General features: G+C 43.0%; 1 protein-coding gene across 4 annotated transcripts in view; it reads right to left on the bottom strand.

The window, feature by feature from the left end:
- The window catches only part of AFAP1L1 (actin filament associated protein 1 like 1), a 100576-nt gene that overhangs the window by 38556 nt on the left and 35978 nt on the right, over window positions 1-26042 (bottom strand). For all 4 annotated transcript variants that reach the window (XM_040406456.1, XM_040406463.1, XM_040406473.1 and 1 more), the window contains exons 2-5: window positions 8031-8159; window positions 6457-6534; window positions 5419-5607; window positions 4769-4867 (exon numbers count right to left, since the gene is read on the bottom strand). In XM_040406456.1, the coding sequence (XP_040262390.1) occupies window positions 4769-4867; window positions 5419-5607; window positions 6457-6534; window positions 8031-8159 (495 nt within the window). The remainder of the gene's footprint in view (window positions 1-4768; window positions 4868-5418; window positions 5608-6456; window positions 6535-8030; window positions 8160-26042) is intronic.

Raw genomic sequence — 26042 nt, 5'->3', positions numbered from 1 at the left:
TGCCAGGCATTCACCCTGGCTACCCTTGCCCCTGAAATACCCTTTCCCTACCCTGATTAACCCCTGGTGGTAACCCCTGCATAAACCCTGCCACACACCCCCCCTCACTGTACACTTGCAGGGTATTTAGCCCCTGCATTGCTGTACAGTTCTGATATTATCCCCATTGTTAACCCTTTGTGTTTGTGGTCGGCTTACACCCCTGTAAGACCACCGGTAACCCTCGTCGTACCCCGTAGGGACAGTGATTAGTCAGGCGGGTGGCTTACTGATATTTGTGTGTATGAATGTATTATTGTAATGTATAGATAGTATGTGGGGTGGAATTTGGGATTGTGTAGTGTAGTTAGGCTTGTATTGTGTTTATTGTAGTACTGTTTCTGTACTGCGGTGTGTACGTCTATATGTATATATATTCATATCCATTGATCCATGAATATATATATAGATATAACGTATTGCTAGACTGATATAATTGTATTGTGTAATAAATATTACTTATTGTTCATAATGCAGTGTATTGTGTTTTTAGTAGTCGCCGCCGTAGTATAGTGATAGTATGGCGCTTGCAGCTAGCGTAGTGATTAGTGTAAAGCATAGCAAAGGTATTGTTATTATATAAAGGCATAAATGGGCGGAGTTATCACCAGACGGCTCCTCCCATTTATGAATATTAATCATTGATATTTGCATAAATATTAGTGATTAATATTCCCCCTTTACACTCACCTGTCTGGGATCCAGCGCCCCTTGTCATTAGCTGCATGGCCACGCTGAACCCCCCCAAACCGCCCCCCCGGGTCGTGGTCACATCCATAGCAACAGAGTGCAATGTTTTGTTTCTGCCCAGAGTGTACGTATGCTGGGGGGGGTGTTAGTGTATAATTTTACTTAGGTAATGCTGCGGACTGAACAACAGCCCAGTTATCCAATTTCTTGTGGGTTTCTGTTCCTGTCCAATAGAGCGCCAAGTCCATGGACCTATCAGGTTCTGCTCCAGGGACTCGGCGCTCTATTTAAATCCACTTCTGGCCTCATCTCCTTGCCAGTGATAGTCTGTGACTACCTAGTTGTGCTCACGGTTCCACTTCTGTCTGTGTGTTTAGATTGCTCATAATATTGACCTCTTGCTTTTGTGTGGTTTTGTCTCTGTGTGTCGTCTGTCTTGCACCTTAATAGGGTAGGGAACGTTGACCAGTTGCAGACTTAACACCTACGGCTTGCACTGCAAGTAGGCAGGGAAAGAGGGCTTGGTTCGAGTTAGGTCTCACTGTCCGTGTTTTCCCTACCGACTGCCGTAACAGTTTGTAAGAAAAAAGGTAGTCTAAGGTACGAAAAATTATTTATAAATGAAAATTATATCAGTAATAATAAGTAAGCTGTAAGTTAATTAAGTAAGTTGAAAATTGTTCTATGGTGGCATACAATATGGCATGTTTCTATCTTCGTGAAAGTTAGGCAATAGTCGCACGTAAATGACTCACGGACATGTGCTGTCTGTTTTCTCCACAAACAGCACACATATCTATTGATTTTAGTGTTTCATTCACACATCCTTGTAAAATATCCACTGACCCGAAAAGAATCGATACATGCATTTCAGTGCATTCAGAAAGTCTTCAGACTCTTTCACTTTTTTTTTTTTTTTACATATTGTTATGTTGCAGCCTTGGATACACACATTCAGACCCTTTGCAATGACACTTGAAAGTTAGCTCTGGTGGCCTCCCATTTTTCTTGATCGTCTTTGAGACGTTTCTACACCTTGATTGGAGGCAAACTCAGTTGTTTGGGCATGATTTGGAAAGACACAGCCATGTCTATATAAAGTTCCCAAGAGCTTAGTGGCCTCCATAATTCTTAAATGGAAAAATTTTCGAACAACCAGGACTATTCCTAGAGCTGGCTGCTCCACTAAACTAAGTAATCTGGGCTAAAACAGGGGACATAACCCAATGGTCACTCTGGCTGAGCTCCAAAGATCCCGTGTGCAGATGGGAGAAACTTCTAGAAGGTGAACCATCACTGCCAAAAAGAAGCCTCTTATAAGTAAAAGACACATGAAAACCCACCTGGAGTTAAATAGTACCTAAAGGACTCTTAGACTGTGAGAAACAAGAATCTCTGGTCTGATAAAACTGGAGTGTTGTGTCTGGAGGAAACCAGACTCTGCTCATCACCTGCCCAATACTATCCCTACAGTGAAACATGATGGTGGCAGCATCATGCTGTGGGGCGATTTTTCAGTGGTCGGAATAGGGAGACTGGTTGAGTTGAGAGAAAGCTGAATGGAGCAAAGAATAGAGATATGAGTAATGAAAACCTGATCCAGAGTGTTTTGGATTCCAGACTGGGCCAAGGTTTCACCTTCCAACAAGACAATGGACCTAAGAAAACAGCCAATACAACACAGGGATGGCTTAGGGCCAACTCTGTGAATGTCTTTGAATGGCCAAGCCAGAGCCCATCTTTAGGCCTCTTTCCCACGGGCGTTGCGGGAAAATGTGCGGGTGCGTTACGGGAACACCTGCGATTTTTCCGCGCGAGTGCAAAACATTGTAATGCGTTTTGCACTCGCGTGAGAAAAATCGCGCATGTTTGGTACCCAAACCCGAACTTCTTCACAGAAGTTCGGGCTTGGGATCGGTGTTCTGTAGATTGTATTATTTCCCCTTATAACATAGTTATAAAAGGGAAAATAATAGCATTCTGAATACAGAATGCATAGTAAAATAGCGCTGGAGGGGTTAAAAAATAAATAAATTATTTAACTCACCTTAGTCCACTTGATCGCGATGCCCGACATCTCCTTCTGTCTCCTTTACTGAACAGGACCTGTGGTGAGCATTCATTACAGGTCAAGGACCTGTGGTGACGTCACTCCGGTCATCACATGATCCATCACCATGGTAAAAGATCATGTGATGGATCATGTGATGACCGGAGTGACGTCACCACAGGTCCTTGACCTGTAATGAATGCTCACCACAGGTCCTGTTCAGTAAAGGAGACAGAAGGAGATGCCGGGCATCGCGACCAAGTGGACTAAGGTGAGTTAAATTATAATATTTTTTTTTTAACCCCTCCAGCGCTATTTTACTATGCATTCTGTATTCAGAATGCTATTATTTTCCCTTATAACCATGTTATAAGGGAAAATAATAATGATCGGGTCTCCATCCCGATCGTCTCCTAGCAACCGTGCGTGAAAATCGCACCGCATCCGCACTTGCTTGCGGATGCTTGCGATTTTCACGCAACCCCATTCACTTCTATGGGGCCTGCGTTGCGTGAAAAACACAGAATATAGAGCATGCTGCGATTTTCACGCAACGCACAAGTGATGCGTGAAAATCACCGCTCATGTGAACAGCCCCATAGAAATGAATGGGTCAGGATTCAGTGCGGGGGCAATGCGTTCAACTCACGCATCGCATCCGCGCGGAATACTCGCCCGTGTGAAAGGGGCCTTAGAGAGACCTGAAAATGTCTGTTCACAAATGTCCAACCTGACAAGAGCTTTAGAGGATCTGCAGAGAAGAATGGCAGAAAATACCCCAAACCAAGCATGCAAACCTTGTGGCATCATACCCAATATGACTGGAGGCTGTGATTACTGCCAAAGGCGCTTAGTTGAAGCGCCTTGCTTCAACTAAGTATTGACTAAAGGGTCTGAATAGTTATGTCAATGCAATATTTTAGTTTTTCCTTTTCAATAAATGAACAAAGACTTTGAACGTTCTGTTTTCACTTTGAAATGGGAAAAATTATGGGGAAATATTTTTTTTTTTATTGTAGCACAAGGGCGCAACATAACAAAATGTAAAGTTTAAAGACTTTCAGAATGCATTGTACTTTCATCCATTAGGGAATCAAACACACCCATAGAAGCCTAGGGATCCATGAAAACCATGTACAGAACACGGATGTCATCAGTGAAAGGTCCATATTTCATGCATTGTAGCTAGGAAACACTTGAAAAATGTATTTTTCAGTCTAGCAGTGCACATGCAAAAAAGATGAAATACTGAGGGCAAAACACTCACACACGAGGCAAAAAAAAGACCCTCACTGACATTGGGGAGGATGAAACACTGACCGTTTTTTCAGTGATGCCTTCACAGAAATGGACTTGTGGATAAGAACTAAGGTGTTGGGTGACCAACATGCAAATAAACATTTCTGCTGCAGCTAAATCAATTATTACCACTAGGGGGCATAGAGAGAACATGTCTACTCCTCTGACCTGTAGTTCATGTGATTTTAAGATAAAATCCTCTTTTTAGATATCAGTAAACATGATGCTCAGCTAAAGACTAGCTAAAATGGCTAATTCTTTATGTTGTATTTTGGCACTGAGTAAAAATTACAATCATGGTCCTAAAATTATGCTTTTCCGTGGTCATAAGTTTAAATTAAATATAGTACATGTGTTTATTGTCCTGAGGCACCACCACAAACATGCGTGAAGCTGTGTAATAGATTAGATTATTTCATATTTAATTTGATTGACGTACACTATAATCTAATAGTGCATACACTTCATAGTTGGATACAGTGGCAAAAAATTATTTTTTAATTATATGGCACTACCCAATGTGCTAAACTGGGGAATAAATCCCTTGTCTTTGGGGAAATGTACTGTGCCTCATGGTCTTTCAATTGGTGCTTTTTGGCTTGTTTCTGCTAGATACTCAGTATCTTCTTCTTTATGTATACTATAGAATGGTCTACAATGCAAAGCTGCACCATGTGTCATGCCACTTACAGGAGTGTTTCTGCTCTCCATTGATCTGTGTCAAGGGATAATTATTATCTGCTTCTTCGTAATATCCGTCTTCTATGGAATTTGGAGGACTGGAGCTATCTGTACAAAACAGGAAGATAAACCAGAAATGATCACAAGAAACAAAGCACCGTAACTTCGGGGACAACAGATGCTGTTGAATGGTTGAACTTGATGGACTTATGTCTTTTTTTCAACCATATTAACTATGTAAGAGGCTTAAAGGGGTTCTCCAGTAATAAAGACATTTTACCAAGTGTCGGTACAGCATGCGCATGGTCACATACTCTGCTGCAGCCAATGACTGGCTTCAGTGGTGATATGACCACTGTGACCATGGCACTGCTGAAGCCATTAATTGGCTGCAGCAGACTTTGTGACCATGCCCATGCTGTACCAACACTGGAGGAGGGACTACAACATGGAGACACATGAGGCAGCGCAGAGGACTGGACCGGCAGCAAAAAATCATTATTACCAGAAAGTCCTTTAAAGAGGGGCAGCTCTCCTTGGACAACTGACTTTCCAAAATGTGGAGAATCAAACTTTTTTTTTTGTTCTGCTCCTGGAATGGAACAGGAAAACTGAAAATCAATGCCTAAACTTTAACGAAAAAGCTGGAAATCACTCACTGCGGGAGGTGATATATTCTGTTGACTTTCCTGGTCCTAGTGGCACTGCTTCTTCATAATAATCTTCTGGTGGCGGAGTAGTAGGCAATGGTGGTGGAGGGATACAAGGTGCAGGTGGGGGTGGAGAGGGCTGGCCTTCTATTTCTCTGTAGTCATCCTGCATGTCCCGTAATTCTTGCAGGTCACAGTCTATAAAAGAAAACAAAATCACGGGTCATCAACCACTTATCTAAGCAACGTCAACATTTCCGATACAGGACATAACATCCCAAACGGATATTTTCCAGTAATGTAGTTATATGCATCTAATTGTCAGGAACTATGCACATAGTAAAGAAGAGTTTTTGTGTTCAGTATCTGTTCAATTTAGTGAAGGCGGGTTGTCATGAAGATTTAACAAGGATGACTCACACACAAGAACGGGGTGGTCTGATTGTAAAGTTACTAAGTGGCTCAGTTTATTGATATATCGTTTACGCCAGCGCTAAAGGGCAAAATAGGGTGTTAAAAAGGCCATTCCAGTCAACATTTCAGCTTCCCATAGTGAAGTACAATAAATACTACGACATATAGTCAAGGGCGTAAATATAATACATAGAGACCCATAGCAAAATGAGACAGGGGCCCCACCACTTAGCGTAAGATTACAGCAGCATAAGTAGCAGTACTTAAAGGTATGTATAATTGCACCATATATCGGAAAGCCCACATTATAGCACAACATTACCATATTGTTATTCCCCACTGTCTTGCACATGCCAGGATTGCCAACCTCTGGGCCCCATAGCAAGTGCTATGGCTATAGTTACACACATGCACATAGTGCAGCTGTCAGGTTTCTGAAGCTTGGCATATAGAGTAGTTCATTGCTTCTCAGGATAGGTCATCAATATCAGATCGGCGGGGGTCTGACACCCGGCCCCCCGGCGGATCAGCTGTATGAGGAGACGGCACGCACAGTGTGCACAGGCCGTCTCCCTTCTCTCTTCCGGTCTGCTGGTGACATCTCTTTACCTATTCGATATAACAATAACGTACCAAACTCCTCAAAGAGGGACTCCACGAAGCTGGTGCCATTGTGGTATACTGCCGTGTTCATGTACTGGAAATCATCTCCTAAACAGATCACAGAAGAGGAATGTAAGAATGAACACAGAAAAAGAACTGAAAGAGAACAGTTACATTTCTTTCCACCAAATCATAGCAATCTAAAATTTATGACTATCCCCTAACTAATGTATTTCGAAAGACACTGCAGGCTTTTACTAGACAGACACACGGATACATCATATTTTATCCCAAGAAATAGATACACACTTCCATATGTCACTTTTTCTAAGGTCAATTTCCCTCAAAATATCCTGAGGCCGTTTGAGGTGACCACCTATTAAGTTCCTGTGGCTTCCTATTGGTCATAACGAATGATAGTAGTCCCTCTGTTAGGTATTGTGAAGTCCAGCTCATGACAAATTCTTCATACACTAGGGTGGTGGCATTATATCAGTCTTCCCAGCAGGATGTTTAAAGGTAATCTATCACTAGCAATCTCCGTATCTAACTGTTTGCATAGACACATAGCTGTAGTTCTCCTGATTAAAACACAATTTTTCTTTTGTTGATCCGAGGCTCAGTTCCCAAGTTATGATACTTTTTCTTAATATGCAAATTAGGAATTTGGTGCAATGAGTACATCACCATTGCTCTTGTTGCACCCAAGCTCCACTAATTTCTGTGGCCAGCCCTCCCTGGCTGCTTTACCCCTGCCTTGCTCTGTCATTTAAAGCAGCAAATGAGGGTCTGGCCACAGAAATGAGTGGAGCTTGGGTGGGACAAGAGGAATGGCGACACCCTTATTGCACTAAAGGCCTGATTTGCATGTTGAGAGAAAATATCATCACTTGGGAATCGAGTCTCAGATCAACAAAAGAAGATGCTTTAATCAGGTGAACCATAGCTATGTGCCCATGCAGACAGTTTGATGGGGTGGTCGCTGGTGGTATCTGGATATAATTAGGTGGCAGTGATCTCTGGTTACATTTTTCCGTATGACCCATTGGTTTTGAGAGGATCACTACTGGATATGAGCAGAGGTTGCCCCCTCGTAGTGTTTCTAAAACCCACAACAGTTCTACATCCAGTAACTGCACTTGTTCACCCTCTTCTTTTCATTATCTTGGAGTTTAGGGGGTACCATCTCTCCTTGGGGAGAGCACCTTATTGGCGTGAGGAGACTTATAGGCCATATATGCTCCTCTGGATTTCTGGGAAGAAGGGATGCAAATGAGCTCTTGGAGGAGAGAATGGCAGGATGCTTGCCCTCCCTTTTTATGCTGACAATTTGGGGCCTATTGAGAGTAGAGGGGTCTTTTACAGGTAGAAATTTCTCACGGGGTTACCACTTTCTCTAAACACTATTGTAACTGAGTACGTGATATTGATCAAGTGACCAATATTAGACCTGACACGTAGGGCCCATTGGAGTAAGATGTAAAAAAATGAAATATTGTCAGCTGTTGAGGGCAGTTAGAAAATGGAGACATTGGGAAGATACCAGGATAACAGGCACTGATTATCTGCCATGATTAGTCACATCTTCCACAAATGATTCCTACCAGGAGATGGCTGCAGTTGGCGCAGGATATTGCATACTGCACTTTGTTTCTCTCTAGTGGTGGCACTCAGGAATTCGTGGTCTAGAAGCTTCAGTAGTACATTCAGTTCTGGCAACAGCTGGTCTAGAACTATAAACAGATAAAATATACATACAGATTACTATATTAGGAATTACACATGATAAATGATCAGTTCCACAGCTTAAAGTCACTCACACCAAAGAAAATCACATCAGTACAATAACGGAGGCCTGTGGCCATGTTCTTTGTATGAAGACAACAGCATGATTTCCTGATATATTTCACAAGGCTTCATTGCTCTTTTTGCTTTGTACAGAGGTCAGTTTTCCAGTGTTACCACCACTAGGAGGCCACATCCAGATGAGCATTGAGGAACGCAAGAACAATGCTCTTCAACATAACAATATCAAGTATATTAGAAAGAGGTTCCTCCTGGAAATGTATACATACATTGTCATTCTCCATATAGGGTGACCCTGACATCACTGATTAGATACAGGAATAATTTAGGAATGTCACAAGAATGTAAATCTAAGATAGTTAACTCCAGAATTGTTAATTTATGGGAAGTACATGTATTTAATGAGGCAGACATTTCAAGAGAACTGAAATGTTTGATCAAAAAGATGGCAAAAATACAATAAATTAATTCTTACAATAATGTTAACTCCTTAACATATTTCACCTTAAGGACCAGGCCATTTTTTGCAAATCTGACCAGTGTCACTTTAAGTGGTGATAACTTTAAAACGCTTTAACTTATCCAGGCCATTCTGAGATAGTATTTTCATCCCATATTGTACTTCATGACACTGGTAAAATGGAGTAAAAAAAAAAAAAATGCATTTTTATTTATAAAAAAATACCAAATTTACCAAAATTTTTAAACAAATTGCAAATTTATAATATAATTCTGTTATATTATGTTATAATACATAGCAATACCTACAAAAATTGTTATTACTTTACATTCCCCATATGTCTACTTCATGTTTGGATCATTTTGGGAATGACATTTTAGTTTTTGGGGACATTATAAGGCTTAGAAGTTTAGAAGCAAATCCTAAAATTTTTCAGAAATTTTTAAAAACCCAATTTCTAGGGACCAGTTCAGGTCTGAAGTCACTTTGTGAGGCTTACATAATAGAAACCTCCCAAAAATGACCCCATTCTACACCCCTACACCCCCCAAGGTATTCAAAACTGATTTTACAAACGTCGTTAACCCTTTAGGTGTGCCACAAAAGTTAATGGCAAATGCAGCTAAAATTTCAGAATTTAGATTTTTGGGCAAATTTTCCATTTTAATTCATTTTTTACAGTAACAAAGCAAGGGTTAACAGCCAAACAAAATGCTATATTTATTGCCCCGATTCTGTAGTTTGCAGAAACACCCCATATGTGGCCATAAACGACTGGACGGGCACACGGTAGGGCGTAGAGGGAAAGGTGCGCCGTGTGGTTTTTGGAAAGCAGATTTTGCTGGACTAGTTTATTTACACCATGTCCCATTTGAAGCCCCCCTGATGCACCCCTAGAGTAGAAACTCCATAAAAGTGACCCCATTTTGGAAACTACGGGATAAGGTGGCAGTTTTGTTGGGACTATTTTTAGGGTACATATGATTTTTGGTTGCTCTATATTACATTTTTGTTAGGCAAGGTTACCAAAGATAGAAATTCTGAAATTTCATCTCCATTTGCCATAAACTGTTGAGGAACACCTATAGGGTTAATAAAGTTTGTAAAATCAGTTTTGAATACCTTGGGGTGTAGTTTCTTAGATGGGGTCGCTTTTATAGAGTTTCTACTCTATGGGTGCATCAGGGGGGCTTCAAATGGGACATGGTGCCAAAAAAAAAAGGCCATCAAAATCTGCCTTCCAGAAACCATACGGCGTTCCTTTCCTTCTGCGCCCTGCCATTTGGTCATACAGCAGTTTACAACCACATATGGGGTGTTTCTGTAAACTGCAGAATCAGGGTAATAAATATTACGTTTTGTTTGACTGTTAACCCTTGCTTTGTTACTGGAAAAAAACGGATTAAAATTAAAAATTTGCCAAGAAATTGCTGTTTTTGCACCGTTTTTAATACATTTTTTGGACCGTGTTAATCTGAGGGGTTAGGTCATGGGGTATTTTTATAGAGCAGATTCTTACGGATGCGGCAATACCTAATATGCCTACTTTTTTAAATTTATTTATGTTTTACACTATATTATCTTTTTATAAACAAAAAAAAAAACATTTTAGTATCTCCATAGTCTGAGTCATTTTTTTTGCCGATTATCTTAGGTAGGGGCTTATTTTTTGCAGGATGAGAAGACAGTTTTATTGGCACTATTTTGGGGGGCATATGACTTTTTGATCGCTTGCTATTACAATTTTTGTGCTGTAAGGTGACAAAAAAATAAAAAAATTTGCACCGGTTTTTTTTTTTTTTTTTTTGACCGGGTTCATCTGAGGGGTTAGGCCATGGGGTATTTTTATAGAGCAGATTCTTACGGATGTGGCGATACCTAATATGTCTACTTTTTTTAAATTTATTTTAGTTTTACTAAATAATATTTTAGAAATTTTTTTTTTTTTTTGTTTTAGTGTCAAGTCTGAGAACTATAGTTTTTTTTATCCGATTGTCAGTGGCTAAATTGGGATATAAATTTAGTACTCCATGGAAGTGTGGTACTCCCTGAAGCAACCGTCAATGCAGAGGATGATCAGGGCACGTGTCACACTGAGTAGTGGTGTTCTTCCGTATCCCCCTCCTGTGACACACTCTGCACTTTTTTTTGGGTCCGTCCCTCCTTTCCAGTATGGGGGACCACGCCTGGAAAGTGTTGGCCAGGGACGATCCGGGCGCCTCCAGTTCCCGAGGTACTTCGGCCTGCTCTTTCCCGGTCAGAAAAGATCAGGTCCTTGAGGACTGCCTCATAGAACTGAAGGAATGTCCCTGTGTTGCCAGCGCTCCGGGACAGCACAAAAGAGTTGTACAAGGCAACCTGTACCAAGTAGACCGCAACTTTTTTGTACCATGCCCGGGTTTTGCGCATGGCATTATATGGCTTGAGGACTTGATCAGAGAGATCAACTCCTCCCATATACCGATTGTAGTCGACGATACAATCGGGCTTGAGGACCGTTGCCGCGGTACCTCGCACAGGGACAGGGGTGTTGCCGTTACCGTGAATTGTGGACAGTACAAGGACATCCCTCTTGTCCTTATATCTGATCAGCAACATGTTTTCACTGGTAAGGGCACGGGTCACACCCCTGGGGATAGGTACCTGGAGGGGGTGGGTAGGGAGGCCGCGTTGATTTTTCCGCACGGTCCCACAAGCGGGCGTGGATCTGGCGGCAAGGGACTGGAACAAGGGGATACTAGTATAAAAGTTATCCACGTACAGGTGGTAACCTTTATCTAGCAGTGGGTGCATAAGGTCCCACACAAATTTTCCGCTAACATCCAGAGTGGGGGGACATTCTGGAGGTTGAATACGGGAATCTCGCCCCTTGTACACACGAAACTTGTAAGTGTACCCCGAGGTACTCTCACAAAGTTTGTACAGCTTTATGCCATACCTCGCCCGCTTAGAGGGAACATACTGGCGGAAAATGAGTCTCCCCTTGAAAGCAATGAGAGACTCATCAACCGCGACCTCCCTTCCAGGTACATAGGCCTGTACAAATTTGGCCCCAAAGTGATCGATGACCGGCCTGATTTTGTACAGGCGGTCATAGGCAGGATCACCTTGGGGGGGACATGCTGCATTATCTGAATAATGCAGGCATTTCCGGATGGCCTCAAACCGGGTACGTGTCATGGCCGTGCTGTAAAGTGGGGTCTGGTAGAGGACGTCCCCACTCCAGTAATGCCTGACACTAGGTTTCTTGACTAGGCCCATGTGCAGCACGAGGCCCCAAAATGTCCTCATCTGGGCTTTACTGACCGCAGTCCAGCCACCTGGCATAGCCAAAAAGGAGCCCGGGTGTTGAGCAACAAACTGTTGGGCGTACAGGTTTGTTTGCTCCACCATTAGATTTACAAAGTGGTCACTGACAAAAAGACTAAAGTAGTCGTATTCAGTGAAGCCCACTGTGGAAATCTGGATTCCTGGTTGGCCTACAAAATCAGGAATCACGGGCTCAAAACGCTCTGGGGTACACCAGACAAGTTCACCGGCAGGGGTCTCCGGTGTACTTATCTGGTGGGCCGGAAAACTAGTACGAGCCCCAGAGCTGCTTGTACTAGGGTGGGCCACAGGGACAAAAGGAATGTGGATGACAAAAGGAAAGTGGGGTCATCCTCATCCTCACTGGGGCTCTCGGACTCGGAGGCAAGCTGGGCGTATGCCTCCTCGGCCGAGAACATCCGGCGGGCCATAGGGGAGTGTGTGTGATAAACTTTATTTGGTGTGCGTGTGTGTGGGGGCATGGGTGTTCGCGAACTTACCCTAAACCTAACAGACAAAAATTTTTATAAAAAATAAATAAAAAAATTGCTGCTCAACCGTCCGAAGTTGATCAGCAGTGGGGTGTGCGATGCGCTAAAAGTAGCCGGACGCTAAGAGTGCTGGCCACCATCAGCGTACGCACAAAAAAAAAAACTGCATGCGCCCCAAAAAAAGTTGGGGGGGGGGGCAGGGGGGCAAGCTGCAGCACCCCAGGGGGGTCTAGGGTCACACAGCTGTGCTGTGGACCCCATACACCCGATTTAGGGTGATGCAATCAGAAACTGTTTTTTTTTTCTTCCACTTACTTTCCCTTTATATCCCTGCCTATCCTAACCTTTCCCTAAATCCCTGATTGAACAGATGGGGTGCTGGGGCACAGATGGGGTGCAGAGCACAGATGGGGTGATCCCTGGACAGATGGGGGTGCTGGCTGAGATCCGACGTGCAGTCTGAATTGACCTGCAGTTTGCTGCGATCGCCTACATGGGGAAGGGGGATCACAGGACCCCCCGGGTGCCTGCTCAATGATTTGAGCAGGCACCGGGTTCCGATCACCACCCGCCACACAGCGGTGATCGGAAATACATAGTACAGGTACGCCCTGTGTCCTTAAGTACCGGGACATCAGGGCGTACCTGTACGCCCTATATCCGGAAGAGGTTAAATATGCAATTTTTTTTACAATTGGCAATATTGGACATTATGTACATCACTTGTTCCCTAGTTTTCTGTGGTACAGTTTCTCCTGGTGGAGACTAACAGCTGGCATAGGGATTCTTACAGGCAATGCTGCATGGGAAAATGTATACAAATTAGCTCTCATTCAGGAAGACAAAAACTGTCTCTATAGTGCCACCTATAGGTAGCCACTCTATATGTCAATATCCAACCCTTTAATGAACCTTGCAACCCGAGTCAAACCAGAGTCTCCTCCAAAAGAAATAGCCACCCATCTATAGATGGCTGTTTCAGGGGTTCTTACCCCTCATCAGTACAGGGCAGGGAACTGGTTGGCTGTGCTAGAGGCCTAAAAAACGGTTTCCAACTTCAGGGGCCTTTTAAGCACGTGGTCTCCTACATTATGTCATGTCAATGGGTCAAGTGATGTAAGGGAGCATCACCTGTCAAACCAGATTTTGACACGTAGGGACCAGAGCACTGCAGTGTCAGTGGAGGAACGAAGGAGCCAGAAACCAATGGTGGGGATCTAGTAAGTATATTTCACTTGGCAGGTCTGGCCATGTGTGTGTGTGGGTTGGGGGCAGTGTCTTTCCTGAAGATGGAAAACTCCTTGCAAAGGTAACACTGTATACAAGTTTCTTCCTTCTGGAGAGGAGGTAGTGTGCACTGCATGTACTTAGAGATGGTCTTGCATTGTAGAAACATTGTAGGTTTCATTTGTCAGTATCAGGCTACTTTCACACTAGTGTTTTAGTTTTCCGGTATTGATATCCGTCATAGGGGCTCAATACCGGAAAAAAAATGTTTCAGTTTTGTCCTCATTCATTGACAATGGGGACAAAACTGAACTGAACAGAACGGAGTTCTCCAAAATGTATTCCGTTCCGTTTAGTTGCGTTCCCATACCGGAGAGCAAAATGCAACATGTTGTAATTTGCTTTCCGTCCTGGGATGCGAAGAAAGACGGCATGACCCCCAATGCAAGTCAATGGGGACGGATCCGTTTTTTCTGCCACAATCTGCCACAATAGAAAACGGATCCGTCCTCCATTGACTTTCAATGGAGTTCATGACGGATCCGTCTTGGCTATGTTAAAGATAATACAACTGGATCAGTTCATAACGGATGCAGACGGTTGTATTATCAGTAATGGAAGAGTTTTTGCTGAACCCTGCCGGATCCAGTAAAAACGCTAGTGTGAAAGTAGCCTAAAGCTTCATAGTATACAAAGAGCATGAAGAGCACTTGTGAGGTCTCCACATACTATCTTAGAAGTTTAAGAGGCAGGTGGAATGTGAACAATGAGAGTAATAGAGAAGAAATACAAAGGCATGCATGGATAAAAGCTTTATCTTGGCTATTTACAATGGCAGAACTTCAAGGCTGAAGGCATTACTATGAGTAATACCAAGACAGGAGGCAGACAGCTCACACACAATCCAGGTACAAAGCGGTAACTGTCTGCACATTTCTACATCTGTCAGTGCTTTATGTCTGCAGTATCTATGTTATCATGTTATCACCAGCTACAAATACCAGTGGTGAACACACAGCACTGGAAGGTGACAATGATAAATCAATGTCCGCCTAAGTATTAACCCTTCACAGACATCCCGATGTCCAGCACAAAGCTATAGAATTCAGGCCTCATGCACACGACCGTATTGCGCATCAGAATTCGATCGGCATTACTTGCTACATTCATTTCTCTGGGTCTGCATCCCACAAATAATAGAACATGTCCTATTCTTGTCTGTTTTGTGGACACAAATAGCCATTTCTGTTAATGGGACTGATAAAAAAAATGGATTGCATATGGACGGTATCCCTATTTTTTAGATCTGTGGTTTGCGGACACCTCTGGTGGGAGAACAAAAGTATTGGATGAAAATATTTTCTTCAACCGATCCATCTCTCCCTATACATCATCTGTCCGGGGAGAGACTATTGGCCATACCAGCCGTTCTCTGCGGGTTCAGCCGACAATATACTAATGTGTATGGCGAACTTAGGGTGGCATCACACAGAAAACATCAGTGTGTGCAGACTATAGGGTCATCATCATAGAAATCATAGAACAAGATATATTTACTGGAAGCAATCACTTGATGCTGGTAAATGGTGGTAAATGTCACCTTGACAAGTCTCATTTTATCAGCACCCCAGCAATTTACACTGATGGAGGGTGATTATCAAGAACCGATACTACTCATGTGCGAACAATCCATGGGACCACACAAACAATGCTGGGAAAACCAGAAATTAGGTCAGAGTCAATCTCAAAGTCAATAAGCAAATCGAGCAAAGAGAGGGGGTAGGCACCTGCAGATAACAGTAGGAATTTGCTGAAAACCTTTTTTTCCTTCCCATACCACTCCCTCTTTTATTCCTCCTATCTCCACTTCCTTCCAAAAATTCTCATGATTGTGTATCAGCCAGTCTTTCTTTCATTCGTTCATTCTTTCAGTGACTATAGAGAATGTATGATCTCCCATTCCTGCTGTGCATGTCACGTGGCTACTTCCTTACATTGCCTTTCCCTAAAGTTCAGTTTCCTCCATTTGTATTCACAGTCGATTTTTTTCCCGAAATGTTACAATATGGTTTTCACATTTGTGAGCTGAAATTATTAGAGGATTATTCTGCTAGACAAAACATGAAGTCAAAAGGTTTCTTTTTAGCTAAAGAGGTTCTGTGCTTTTCAAGGTTGATGACTTATCCCTAGGGTTATCCTTATGTGACTGGTGTGAGTCCTCTCGACTGAAGAACAAGGGGGCCATAGCTTGATGGAGCAGCACAGACCTAGTATTTTTGTGTTCATGGTGGTCTAAGCAGTCCTAAACCAACACCAATGACATATTATTGGCATTGCCATCATTAAATAGTATGGCACTTAGTGAAACCATACAAAATGTTCCTATGCTGCTCCAAACCCAACTGCATGACCTTGCCACCTCTCAAATTTGACTTATTCTGCTGCATCCAGCTACTAGAACAAATTTTCAAAAAATAAATAAATGTTGGATTTGACCTTTCACATAAATGATAGAGTCCATAGCAGCATAGAATTTTTAACAGCTTGGACATGCTCCCTCCAGAGAGAGTTAATACAAGTTAATAAATCCAAAAACTACAACTTGTCCTGCTAAATAACAAGCCCTCATACAGCTACATCGACCGAAAAATAAAGAAAGTTATAGCTCTTAGAATGCATCAATAAAAAAAATGAAAGAACTGATCGGTCACTAAGGCTACTTTCACACTTGCGGCAGTGTGATCCGGCGGGCAGTTCCGTCGTCGGAACTGGCCGCCGGATCCGCTGACTGACGGATCCGCTGATCTGCCGCTGACATTTTTACCGGTCTGCGAATGCGCAGGCCAGAAGGACGGATCCGGCATTCCGGTATTCTGAATGCCGGATCCGGCACTAATACATTCCTATGGGAAAAAATGCCAAATCCGGCATTCAGGCAAGTCTTCAGTTTTTTTCCCCAGAGATAAAACCGTAGCATGCTACAGTTTTCTCTTTTGCCTGATCAGTCAAAACGACTGAACTGAAGACATCCTGATGCATCCTGAACGGATTACTCTCCATTCAGAATGCATGGGGATAAAACTGATCAGTTCTTTTCCGGTATAGAGCCCCTGTGACGGAACTCTATGCCGGAAAAGAAAAACGCAAGTGTGAAAGTACCCTAAGGTGCAAAACAGGCTGTTTTTCTGACCCCACCTACTTGGCTTGGCCACACCTTCTACCAGTTTGGCTCCACTTAAAACATGGGGCCACTTCTACTTTTTTTTTCAGGGCGACTTACAGTTCCCAATCCACCCCTCTCTGCTGTGAAACAAAAATGGCCGTTGTGTGAATGCAACATGGCCGTTGTGTGAATGCAACCATATACTCTGTAGGTCATGTGTCAGATGAGTGGAGATCTGATTACTGGGATCCTCATCATTCATGAAAAGAGGGGTTCTATGCCATCTGTTTTAACTGAGTGCTCCATTGAAATTCTATGGGATCGCCGAGTGCTGCACTGTGATTGGTAGGGACCCCTGTGCTTGGGCCCCTTCAATCAGACACTTCTAACATATCCTGTTGATGAGTGAGTTTGTCATTTTGGGATAACCCCTTTAATCTTCACTACTATATTTCTGTTGCTTATATATAGTGCCAACATTACTCTTAGTGATGTACAGAAGGACTGATGTCATCACTCATGTCGGTCCCTTTCCCCAGTGGGACTCATAATCTGATTTCCCTATCTGAAACGTACATACATTAGATCCAATTTCGTAGGAACCAATTTCAGTATGTATTTGGGGTAAAGGAGGGAACAGGTGTAGGAAAGCTAGAGGAAACCGACGCAAAGACAGAGAGAACATCTATGCAGATGTTCTCCTTGGGTGCAATCAATTAAACGGACACAAGTGCTAACCACTGAGCCACCATGATGACCCATATAGATGTACTATACAGTATATACTGTGTAGGAGCAACTTAAAGGCCTCCCTCCAGAGGTACCTGGAAAGAGAGCTGAACTTACCTGCCCCTTGCTGCTTTGCTCTCTGAGCCTCCTGGGCTGTCTTCACTGGACATCTGGTCCCTGCTCGTAAACTTCCTTCATGGACGGGGCCACATGTGCTTCTGCAGCCAATGACTGGCCTCAGCAGTGTCTTGTCCTCAAGCAGAATGTCAACCAGTAGTGGCATGGGGACACATCGTTGGTTGCAGTGGTGCACATGCAGGCAGTTTACATGCTGGGACTGTAAGTACAGTGAAGTCAACCTGTAAGCCACAGAGCCTGAACATAGGGGAGCAGATCTCTTCACAAGTTCCACTGGTGAAGGGGGGGGGGGGGGCTTTCTAAAAAAAAAAAAAATCGTGGACAGCTCCTGTAAGACTTTGGTTTCCTGTTCACCTCTTTCGTTTTGTCCTTCATTCTACATTTACATTATCTCCCACAATGTGACCCAAAATATCGCTTTGACATACACTCGCCTACAGAATTATTAGGAACACCTGTTCTATTTCTCATTAATGCAATTATCTAGTCAACCAATCACATGGCAGTTGCTTCAATGCATTTAGGTGGGTGGTCCTGGTCAAGACAATCTCCTGAACTCCAAACTGAATGTCAGAATGGGAAAGAAAGGTGATTTAAGCAAATTTTGAGAATGCCATGGTTGTTGGTGCCAGACGGCCGGTCTGAGTATTTCACAATCTGCTCAGTTACTGGCATTTTCACGCACAACCATTTTCTAGGGGTTTACAAAGAATGGTGTGAAAAGGGAAAAACATCCTGTATGCGGCAGTCCTGTGGCAAAAATGCCTTGTGGATGCTAGAGGTCAGAGGAGAATGGGCCGACTGATTGAAGCTGATAGAAGAGCACAACGTTGACTGAAATGAACCACTCGTTACAACCGAGGTATGCAGCAAAGCATTTGTGAAGCCACAACACGCACAACCTTGAGGCGGATGGGCTACAACAGCAGAAGACCCCACCGGGTACCACTCATCTCCACTACAAATAGAAAAAGAGGCTACAATTTGCTTGGGCTCACTTAATATGGACTGTTGAAGACTGGGAAAAATGTTGCCTGGTCTGATGAGTCTCGATTTCTGTTGAGACATTCAAATGGTAGAGTCCGAATTTGGCGTAAACAGAATGAGAACATGTATCCCATCCTCTGATGGCTACTTCCAGCAGGATTAATGCACCAGGTCACAAAGCTCGAATCATTTCAAATTGGTTTCTTGACATGACAATGAGTTCCCTGTACTAAAATGGCCCCACAGTCCACCAGATCTCAACCCAAATAGAGCATCTTTGGGATGTGGTGGAATGGGAGCTTCGTGCCCTGGATGTGCATCCCTCAAATCTCCATCAACTGCAAGATGCTATCCTATCAATATGGGCCAACATTTCTAAGAATGTTATCAGCACCTTGTGGAATCAATGCCACGTAGAAATTAAGGCAGTTCTGAAGGCAAAAGGGGGTCCTACACCGTATTAGTATAGTGTTCCTAATATAATTCTTAGGTGAGTGTATATGTTACATATTGTTCAGTCATGATCAAATCCTTTAGACAATGGTGCGAAAAACTGATTAGAAAGGAAAAAAGGTGTTCACCTGAAGCATTTGAAGAGGAAGTATCCTAATATATGTTCGCCCTCGCTGAACCTCTCCCTAACTGCTACAGCTGCTTACAGGAACTGCACAGACACGTAGATGAGATATACATTAGGTTTTCGTTTCCAAAGCTCATTGCTATGGTTTACTTTGGTCTTGAGCAGATGGGGTGTCCACCTATGCATAGATAAGCTTACCTTCACTCTAGCTAAAAAAATGTGTTCCAATGATATGTATGATTTCACTGTAAAACAATGAGCAAACACGTGCAGGCACACGCCTGGTGATGTACGTCAGACTTGCTGATTGCTTGTGGCTTTCCTTTTGCTAATTTAACAGAATGTGAAATAACCATGGGTGACCCGATCTGGGTTGCTCTCGCATTTGCTACTGTGCTGGATGTAAATTGAACATCTCACCCCCACCTTTACAACCAATGCCCTTCCTGCCACCACTCCTGCTGTAAACACATCAGCAGCTAATGTATATCATCTATGCGGCCCTTCTGTTTCCTTCTAGCTCATTCCAGCCAAGTGAAACAGTGGCTATAGCCGAACTCAGCACTTTTCACGGAGGGAGTCACCAAAAGCTACTCTAGACTTGGCCTGATCAGATAGACAGATTTATCAATGAAAAGTTTCCTCCCATTAAAACAGGAAAAGTGGTTGCAAGAGTAACACAGCTGGTCGGGGCTGCAGCCTGTCAAGGCCTGCCAAGTACACGGCCAGAAATCCCATTGTTTTTTACACTGATGTGACCCTACTGGTCCTTAAAGAGCACCTGTAGGTAGGAACAACTCTATTAAACCTAGCATACTACCTGGTAGGGTTGATCCTACTGATTAAAATTATACCTGTCTTGTAAAAATCGGTTGTGGTGTTCCTGGGTAGTGTTGAGCGAAATCAAAGTATACGAAGCGGAATTCGACCCAAAGTTTAGGAAAAATTTTTATTTGTGCAAAGCCGAATTTCCACACGCTTCATGGTAACGAATAGATTTTTCCTAAAATGGTGGCTGAAAATTAAAAAAAATATATCTACTCACCTCATCCACTTGATTGCGGAGAGGCCGTCAACTCCCATCTTGATTGAAGTCACTGATGACGTCACCGTGCGCGGCCAGCGTGATCACGGGGATAATGTATTCACGCTCGTGGCAGGTCCTTTGGTGGTTTCCTTCAATGAGATGGAAGCGGACAGCCTCTCCGCAAGCAAGTGATGAGGTAAGTATATATATATATATATACTATATATATATATATATATATATATATACAGGGATGTGCAGATTATTAGGCAAGTTGTATTTTTGAGGATTATTTTATTATTCGAACAACAACCATGTTCTCAATGAACCCAAAAAACTCATTAATATCAAAGCTGAATATTTTTGGAAGTAGTTTTTAGTTTGTTTTTAGTTTTAGCTATTTTAGGGGGATATCTGTGTGTGCAGGTGACTATTACTGTGCATAATTATTAGGCAACTTACAAAAAACAAATATATACCCATTTCAATTATTTATTTTACCAGTGAATCCAATATAACATCTCAACATTCACAAATATAAATTTCTGACATTCAAAAACAAAACAAAAACAAATCAGTGACCAATATAGCCACCTTTCTTTGCAAGGACACTCAAAAGCCTGCCATTCATGGATTCTGTCAGTGGTTTGATCTGTTCACGCATCAACATTGCGGGCAGCAGCAACCACAGCCTCCTGACACTGTTCAGAGAGGTGTACTGCTTTCCCTCCTTGTAAATCTCACATTTGATGATGGACCACAGGTTCTCTATGGGTTCAGATCAGGTGAACAAGGAGGCCATGTCATTAGATTTTCTCTTCTTTTATACCCTTTCTTGCCAGCCACGCTGTGGAGTACTTGGACGCGTGTGAGGAGCAATTGTCCTGCATGAAAATCATGGTTTTTTCTTGAAGGATGCAGACTTCTTCCTGTCCATGCTTGAAGAAGGTGTCTTCCAGAAACTGGCAGTAGGACTGGGAGTTGAGCTTGACTCAATCCTCAACCCGAAAAGGCCCCCACAGCTCATCTTTGATGATACAGCCCAAACCAGTACTCCACCTCCACCTTGCTGGCGTCTGAGTCGGACTGGAGCTCTCTGCCCTTTACCAATCCAGCCACGGCGCCCATCCATCTGGCCATCAAGACTCACTCTCATTTCATCAGTCCATAAACTCCTTAGAAAAAATCAGTCTTGAGATATTTCTTGGCCCGTCTTGACGTTTCAGCTTGTGTGTCTTGTTCAGTGGTGGTCGTCTTTCAGCCTTCTTACCGTGGCATGTCTCTGAGTATTGCACACCTTGTGCTTTTGGGCACTCCAGGTGATGTTGCAGCTCTGAAATATGGCCAAACTGGTGGCTAGTGGCATCATTGGCAGCCTGCATGCTTGACTTTTCTCAGTTCTTGGGCAGTTATTTTGCGCCTTGGTTTTTCCACACGCGTCTTGCGACCACTGTTGACTATTTTGAATGAAACGCTTGATTGTTTCGATGATCATGCTTCAGAAGCTTTGCAATTTTAAGAGTGCTGCATCCCTCCTGCAACATATCTCACTATTTTTGACTTTTCTGAGCCTGTCAAGTCCTTCTTTTGACCAATTTTGCCAAAGGAAAGGAAGGTTGCCTAATAATTATGCACACCTGATAGAGGGTGTTTGATGTCATTAGACCACACCCCTTCTCATTACAGAGATGCACATCACCTAATATGCATAATTGGTAGTAGGCTTTTCAAGCCTATACAGCTTGGAGTAAGACAACTGCATAAAGAGGATGATGTGGTCAAAATACTCATTTGCCTAATAATTCTGTGACGAGGGGTGTACACATATACACATATACACACACACACACACAGAGTACAGACCAAAGAGTTTGGACACACCTTCTCATTCAAAGAGTTTTTTCTTTATTTCATGATGACTATGAAGGCATCAAAACTATGAATTAACACAGTGGAATTATATACATAACAAACAAGTGTGAAACAACTGAAAATATGTCATATTCTAGGTTCTTCAAAGTAGCCACCTTTTGCTTGATTACTTGCTTTGCACACTCTTGGCGTTCTCTTGATGAGCTTCAAGAGGTAGTCCCCTGAAATGGTCTTCCAACAGTCTGAAGGAGTTCCAGAGATGCTTAGCACTTGTTGGCTCTTTTTGCCTTCACTCTGCGGTCCATGCTCACCCAAACCATCTCGATTGGTTCAGGTTCGCGTGACTGTGGAGGCCAGGTCATCTGGCGCAGCACCCCATTCACATCTCCTTCATGGTCAAATAGCCCTTATTTTCAAAGTTTTCCAAATTTTTAGGCTGACTGACTGGCATTCATTTTCTTAAAGTAATGATGGCCACTCGTTTTTCTTTACTTAGCTGCTTTTTTCCTTGCCATAATTACAAATTCTAACAGTCTATTCAGTAGGGACTATCAGCTGTGTATCCACCTGACTTCTCCTCAACGCCACTGATGGTCCCAACCCCATTTAAGTAGGCAAGAAATCCCACTTATTAAACCTGACAGGGCACACCTGTGAAGTGAAAAACATTTCTGGGACTACCTCTTGAAGCTTAACATGCGAATGCCAAGAGTGTGCAAAGCATAATCAAAGCTAAAAAAGGTGGCTACTTTGAAGAACCTAGACCAGGGATGCTCAACGTACGGCCCTCCAGCTGTTGTAAAACTACAACCCCCACAATTCCCTGCTGTAGGCTCATAGCTGTAGGCTGTTCGGGCATGCTGGGAGTTGTAGTTTTGCAACAGCTGGAGGGCAGCAGGTTGAGCATGCCTGACTAGACTATGACATTTTCAGTTTGTTTCACACTTGTTTGTTATGTATATAATTCCACATGTGTTATTTCATAGTTTTGATGCTTCAGTGTGAATCTACAATTTTCATAGTCATGAAAATAAAAAAAACTCTTTGAATGAGAAGGTGTGTCCAAACTTTTGGTCTGTACTGTATATATATATATATATATATATATATATATATATATATATTATTATATAGAGGGGGGGGGGGGGTGGCGCGATACGCCGTTCCCTGCCATTGTGCCCACTCCATACAATGAAAAGTGAGTTCATGACAAAGTAATTCTTAAATAATAGAATTTTTGGACGGAAGTTCGGCAAAAGCTGCCAAATCGAATGTTTCAAAACTTTGCTCACCTCTATTCCTGAGAAATAAACTTTATGCCAGTGAGGGCTTCAGTGGACCAAGGAGCATGACCACCACAGGAAAGCTGAGATGCTGTGAGTGCCTAGGCTCCGTCCCTCAGTGCACTGATTCCCTTAATTAGCAGGATCAACTCTACCAGCAGGGATGAGATATATATATACAGTATATATATATATATATATATATATATATATATATATATATATATATATATAGTCATTGTGGAGGTGGATGTATAGTGCCAAGATGTTGCAGCACCAACTAGTAGGAGATGATGCAGGTGGAAGCTGGAGATGAAGTGGGGCTAGTATGTGTGTAGTGTGTGACTGAAGCTCTAATGCATGGTACTTGGACACTGTTAGCACTAGGGGTCAGAGGTCATGCGGTTGGATGCTGTAGCAGACCACCACATCAGTCCTTCTAGGCTAGGAGCCTAACTGCCTAACTGATAAACTGGGAGTCTTATCACTACAGGGTTGTGATAATAGAAGGTGAGAGCCATGTGCAAATGCAGTGTGAGCTGGATGGGTGCTGCACCCTGCAAATACTATATCAGAACGGTGGGGGAGCTGAGCTAGGTCAAAATGATGGGAGTTGCTGGTGGAGGGCAAAATCTGCCAGAGAATACTGAAAAACCACTACAGACTGCAATTGATTAGGTTTAGTAATGCATTGCCATCTAAAGAGGTGAGAAACATCCCCAATACCGCAGCTCCTGAAAGAGAATCGGAGACTCCTTTATAGAGAGTGCTAAACAAGGCTTTGGCCTAGATCTACTACTGTGTACTTCACCTAGAATCTGTCTAAAAAGTGGCGCATTTTGGTGCAACTAAGGATTCTATAATCTGGCTCTCTGAAAAAGGGGATTGAGGTTTAGCTGGAAGGGGATGTGACCTAGAATGCAATGTTTTGCACCAAAAATTGTGCCACAATTCTGGTTCAAAATTCTGTCTCAAAGTAAGCCAACCCAATATGGAGCTGGACTAAAGTGTCTATCCCTGCACCAGTGATAAATCTGGTGCAGGTCTAAATTACTCTAGCTATAGGAATAGTAAATCTGCCCCAGTATGTTGAACCCATGGAGCCACTACCCTTTAGGGGAAAAACCTGACCTAAGAGCAGCTACCGGAGGACCCAATATATCTTTGCATTATACAGTCAGCCAATCGATTTCAGTGGGCACAGTGCAATGCTTTATTTCTCCTGTGGTGGCGCTGCAGGGGGATTGAAATTTGCTTTCAGGTTCGCTCCACAAATTCACTAACTGCTGGAGGGCACCGCAGTGGGACACTCTCCTTTAAATTGTAAGCCCCATCCACACAACCATATTTTTGGTCCACATCTGATCCGTATTTTTTTTGCGGATGATTGCGGACCCATTCATTTCAATGGAGCTTCAAAAAAATGTCCGCATCCATATGTCTGTTCCGCAGTCCCGCAAAAAAGATAGAACATGTCCTATTCTTGTCCCTTTAGCGGAGAATAGCATTGTTACAATGGGGTCAGCAAAAAAAACCTGATGCATATACGGACATCACAGAGACGTCATCCATATTTTGTTGCCGCAAAATACATTTGCGGACGCAAAATACATTCGGTCGTATGAATGCCCCCCTAACAGTGCTGGGTGGATCGTATTCATCTGCACTGGTTATAGATGTAATCGTGAAACCAACTGCCTATATTCACAAATATGTTTTTTCTCAGACAAGATGGAATTGAAGTGAAGAATGCCGTGAAGTCGTGTGTAGCAATGCGTCCACAAGAATTTTACATGTGCTCGTAGATTATATAAAAATCATTCCACCTTCCTCTTATTACGGCACCTTTTGCATGTGCAGTTTATGAGTGTATTGATCAGGCTGACCGCAACAGATTCCTGAAGCAAAAAACTTTCACCACACATAGGGGCTGCTCAAGATGAAGCACCTTTTTTTTTTGGGCGCAAAAAAACAGTCCCACTGTTGGGCTTGTGTGCAGTATTACAACTTTAACTGCAATACCAGATGCAACCAGAGTGGCGCTGTTTCTGGCAAAAGCAGACTTTCTAATCTCACACATGGTGGTCCCAGGTGTTGCATCCTTCTTAATGGACCCGAAATGCACCCATTTAGAAGGCATAAAGGTGATTACCTAAAGTATTACTTTGGCCATTCGATGCAAATAAAGTTGGTTTTCAACATACAGGCCATGTTTTCTAATCCTATAGATAGGGTTGCCGCCTTTCCCAACAAAAGATATGGGCCATGTTAAAAACACACCCCAAGGGGGAAGGGGGGTTGTGAGGGCGTGGCTTAAAGGGTGTTAAGTCGCTGTCATACTGTGGCTCACAATAATATTAATGCCTCCATTAATGCTCCCCAGTAATATTAATGCTCCCAGTTAGTGCCCCCCAGCATTAATAATGCCCCTATTGGCGCCCCCCCAGTATTAATATTGCCCCATTAGTACCCCAGTAATATTAATGCCCCCATTAGCACCCCAGAATTAATACCGCCCAATTAGTGCCCCCAGCAATATTAATG

Source organism: Bufo bufo, chromosome 1 (assembly GCF_905171765.1).
Source record: "Bufo bufo chromosome 1, aBufBuf1.1, whole genome shotgun sequence".
Classification (NCBI taxonomy): domain Eukaryota; kingdom Metazoa; phylum Chordata; class Amphibia; order Anura; family Bufonidae; genus Bufo; species Bufo bufo.
Note: the sequence above shows the minus strand (reverse complement) of the source record. Positions and strands in the feature narration are given on the sequence as shown.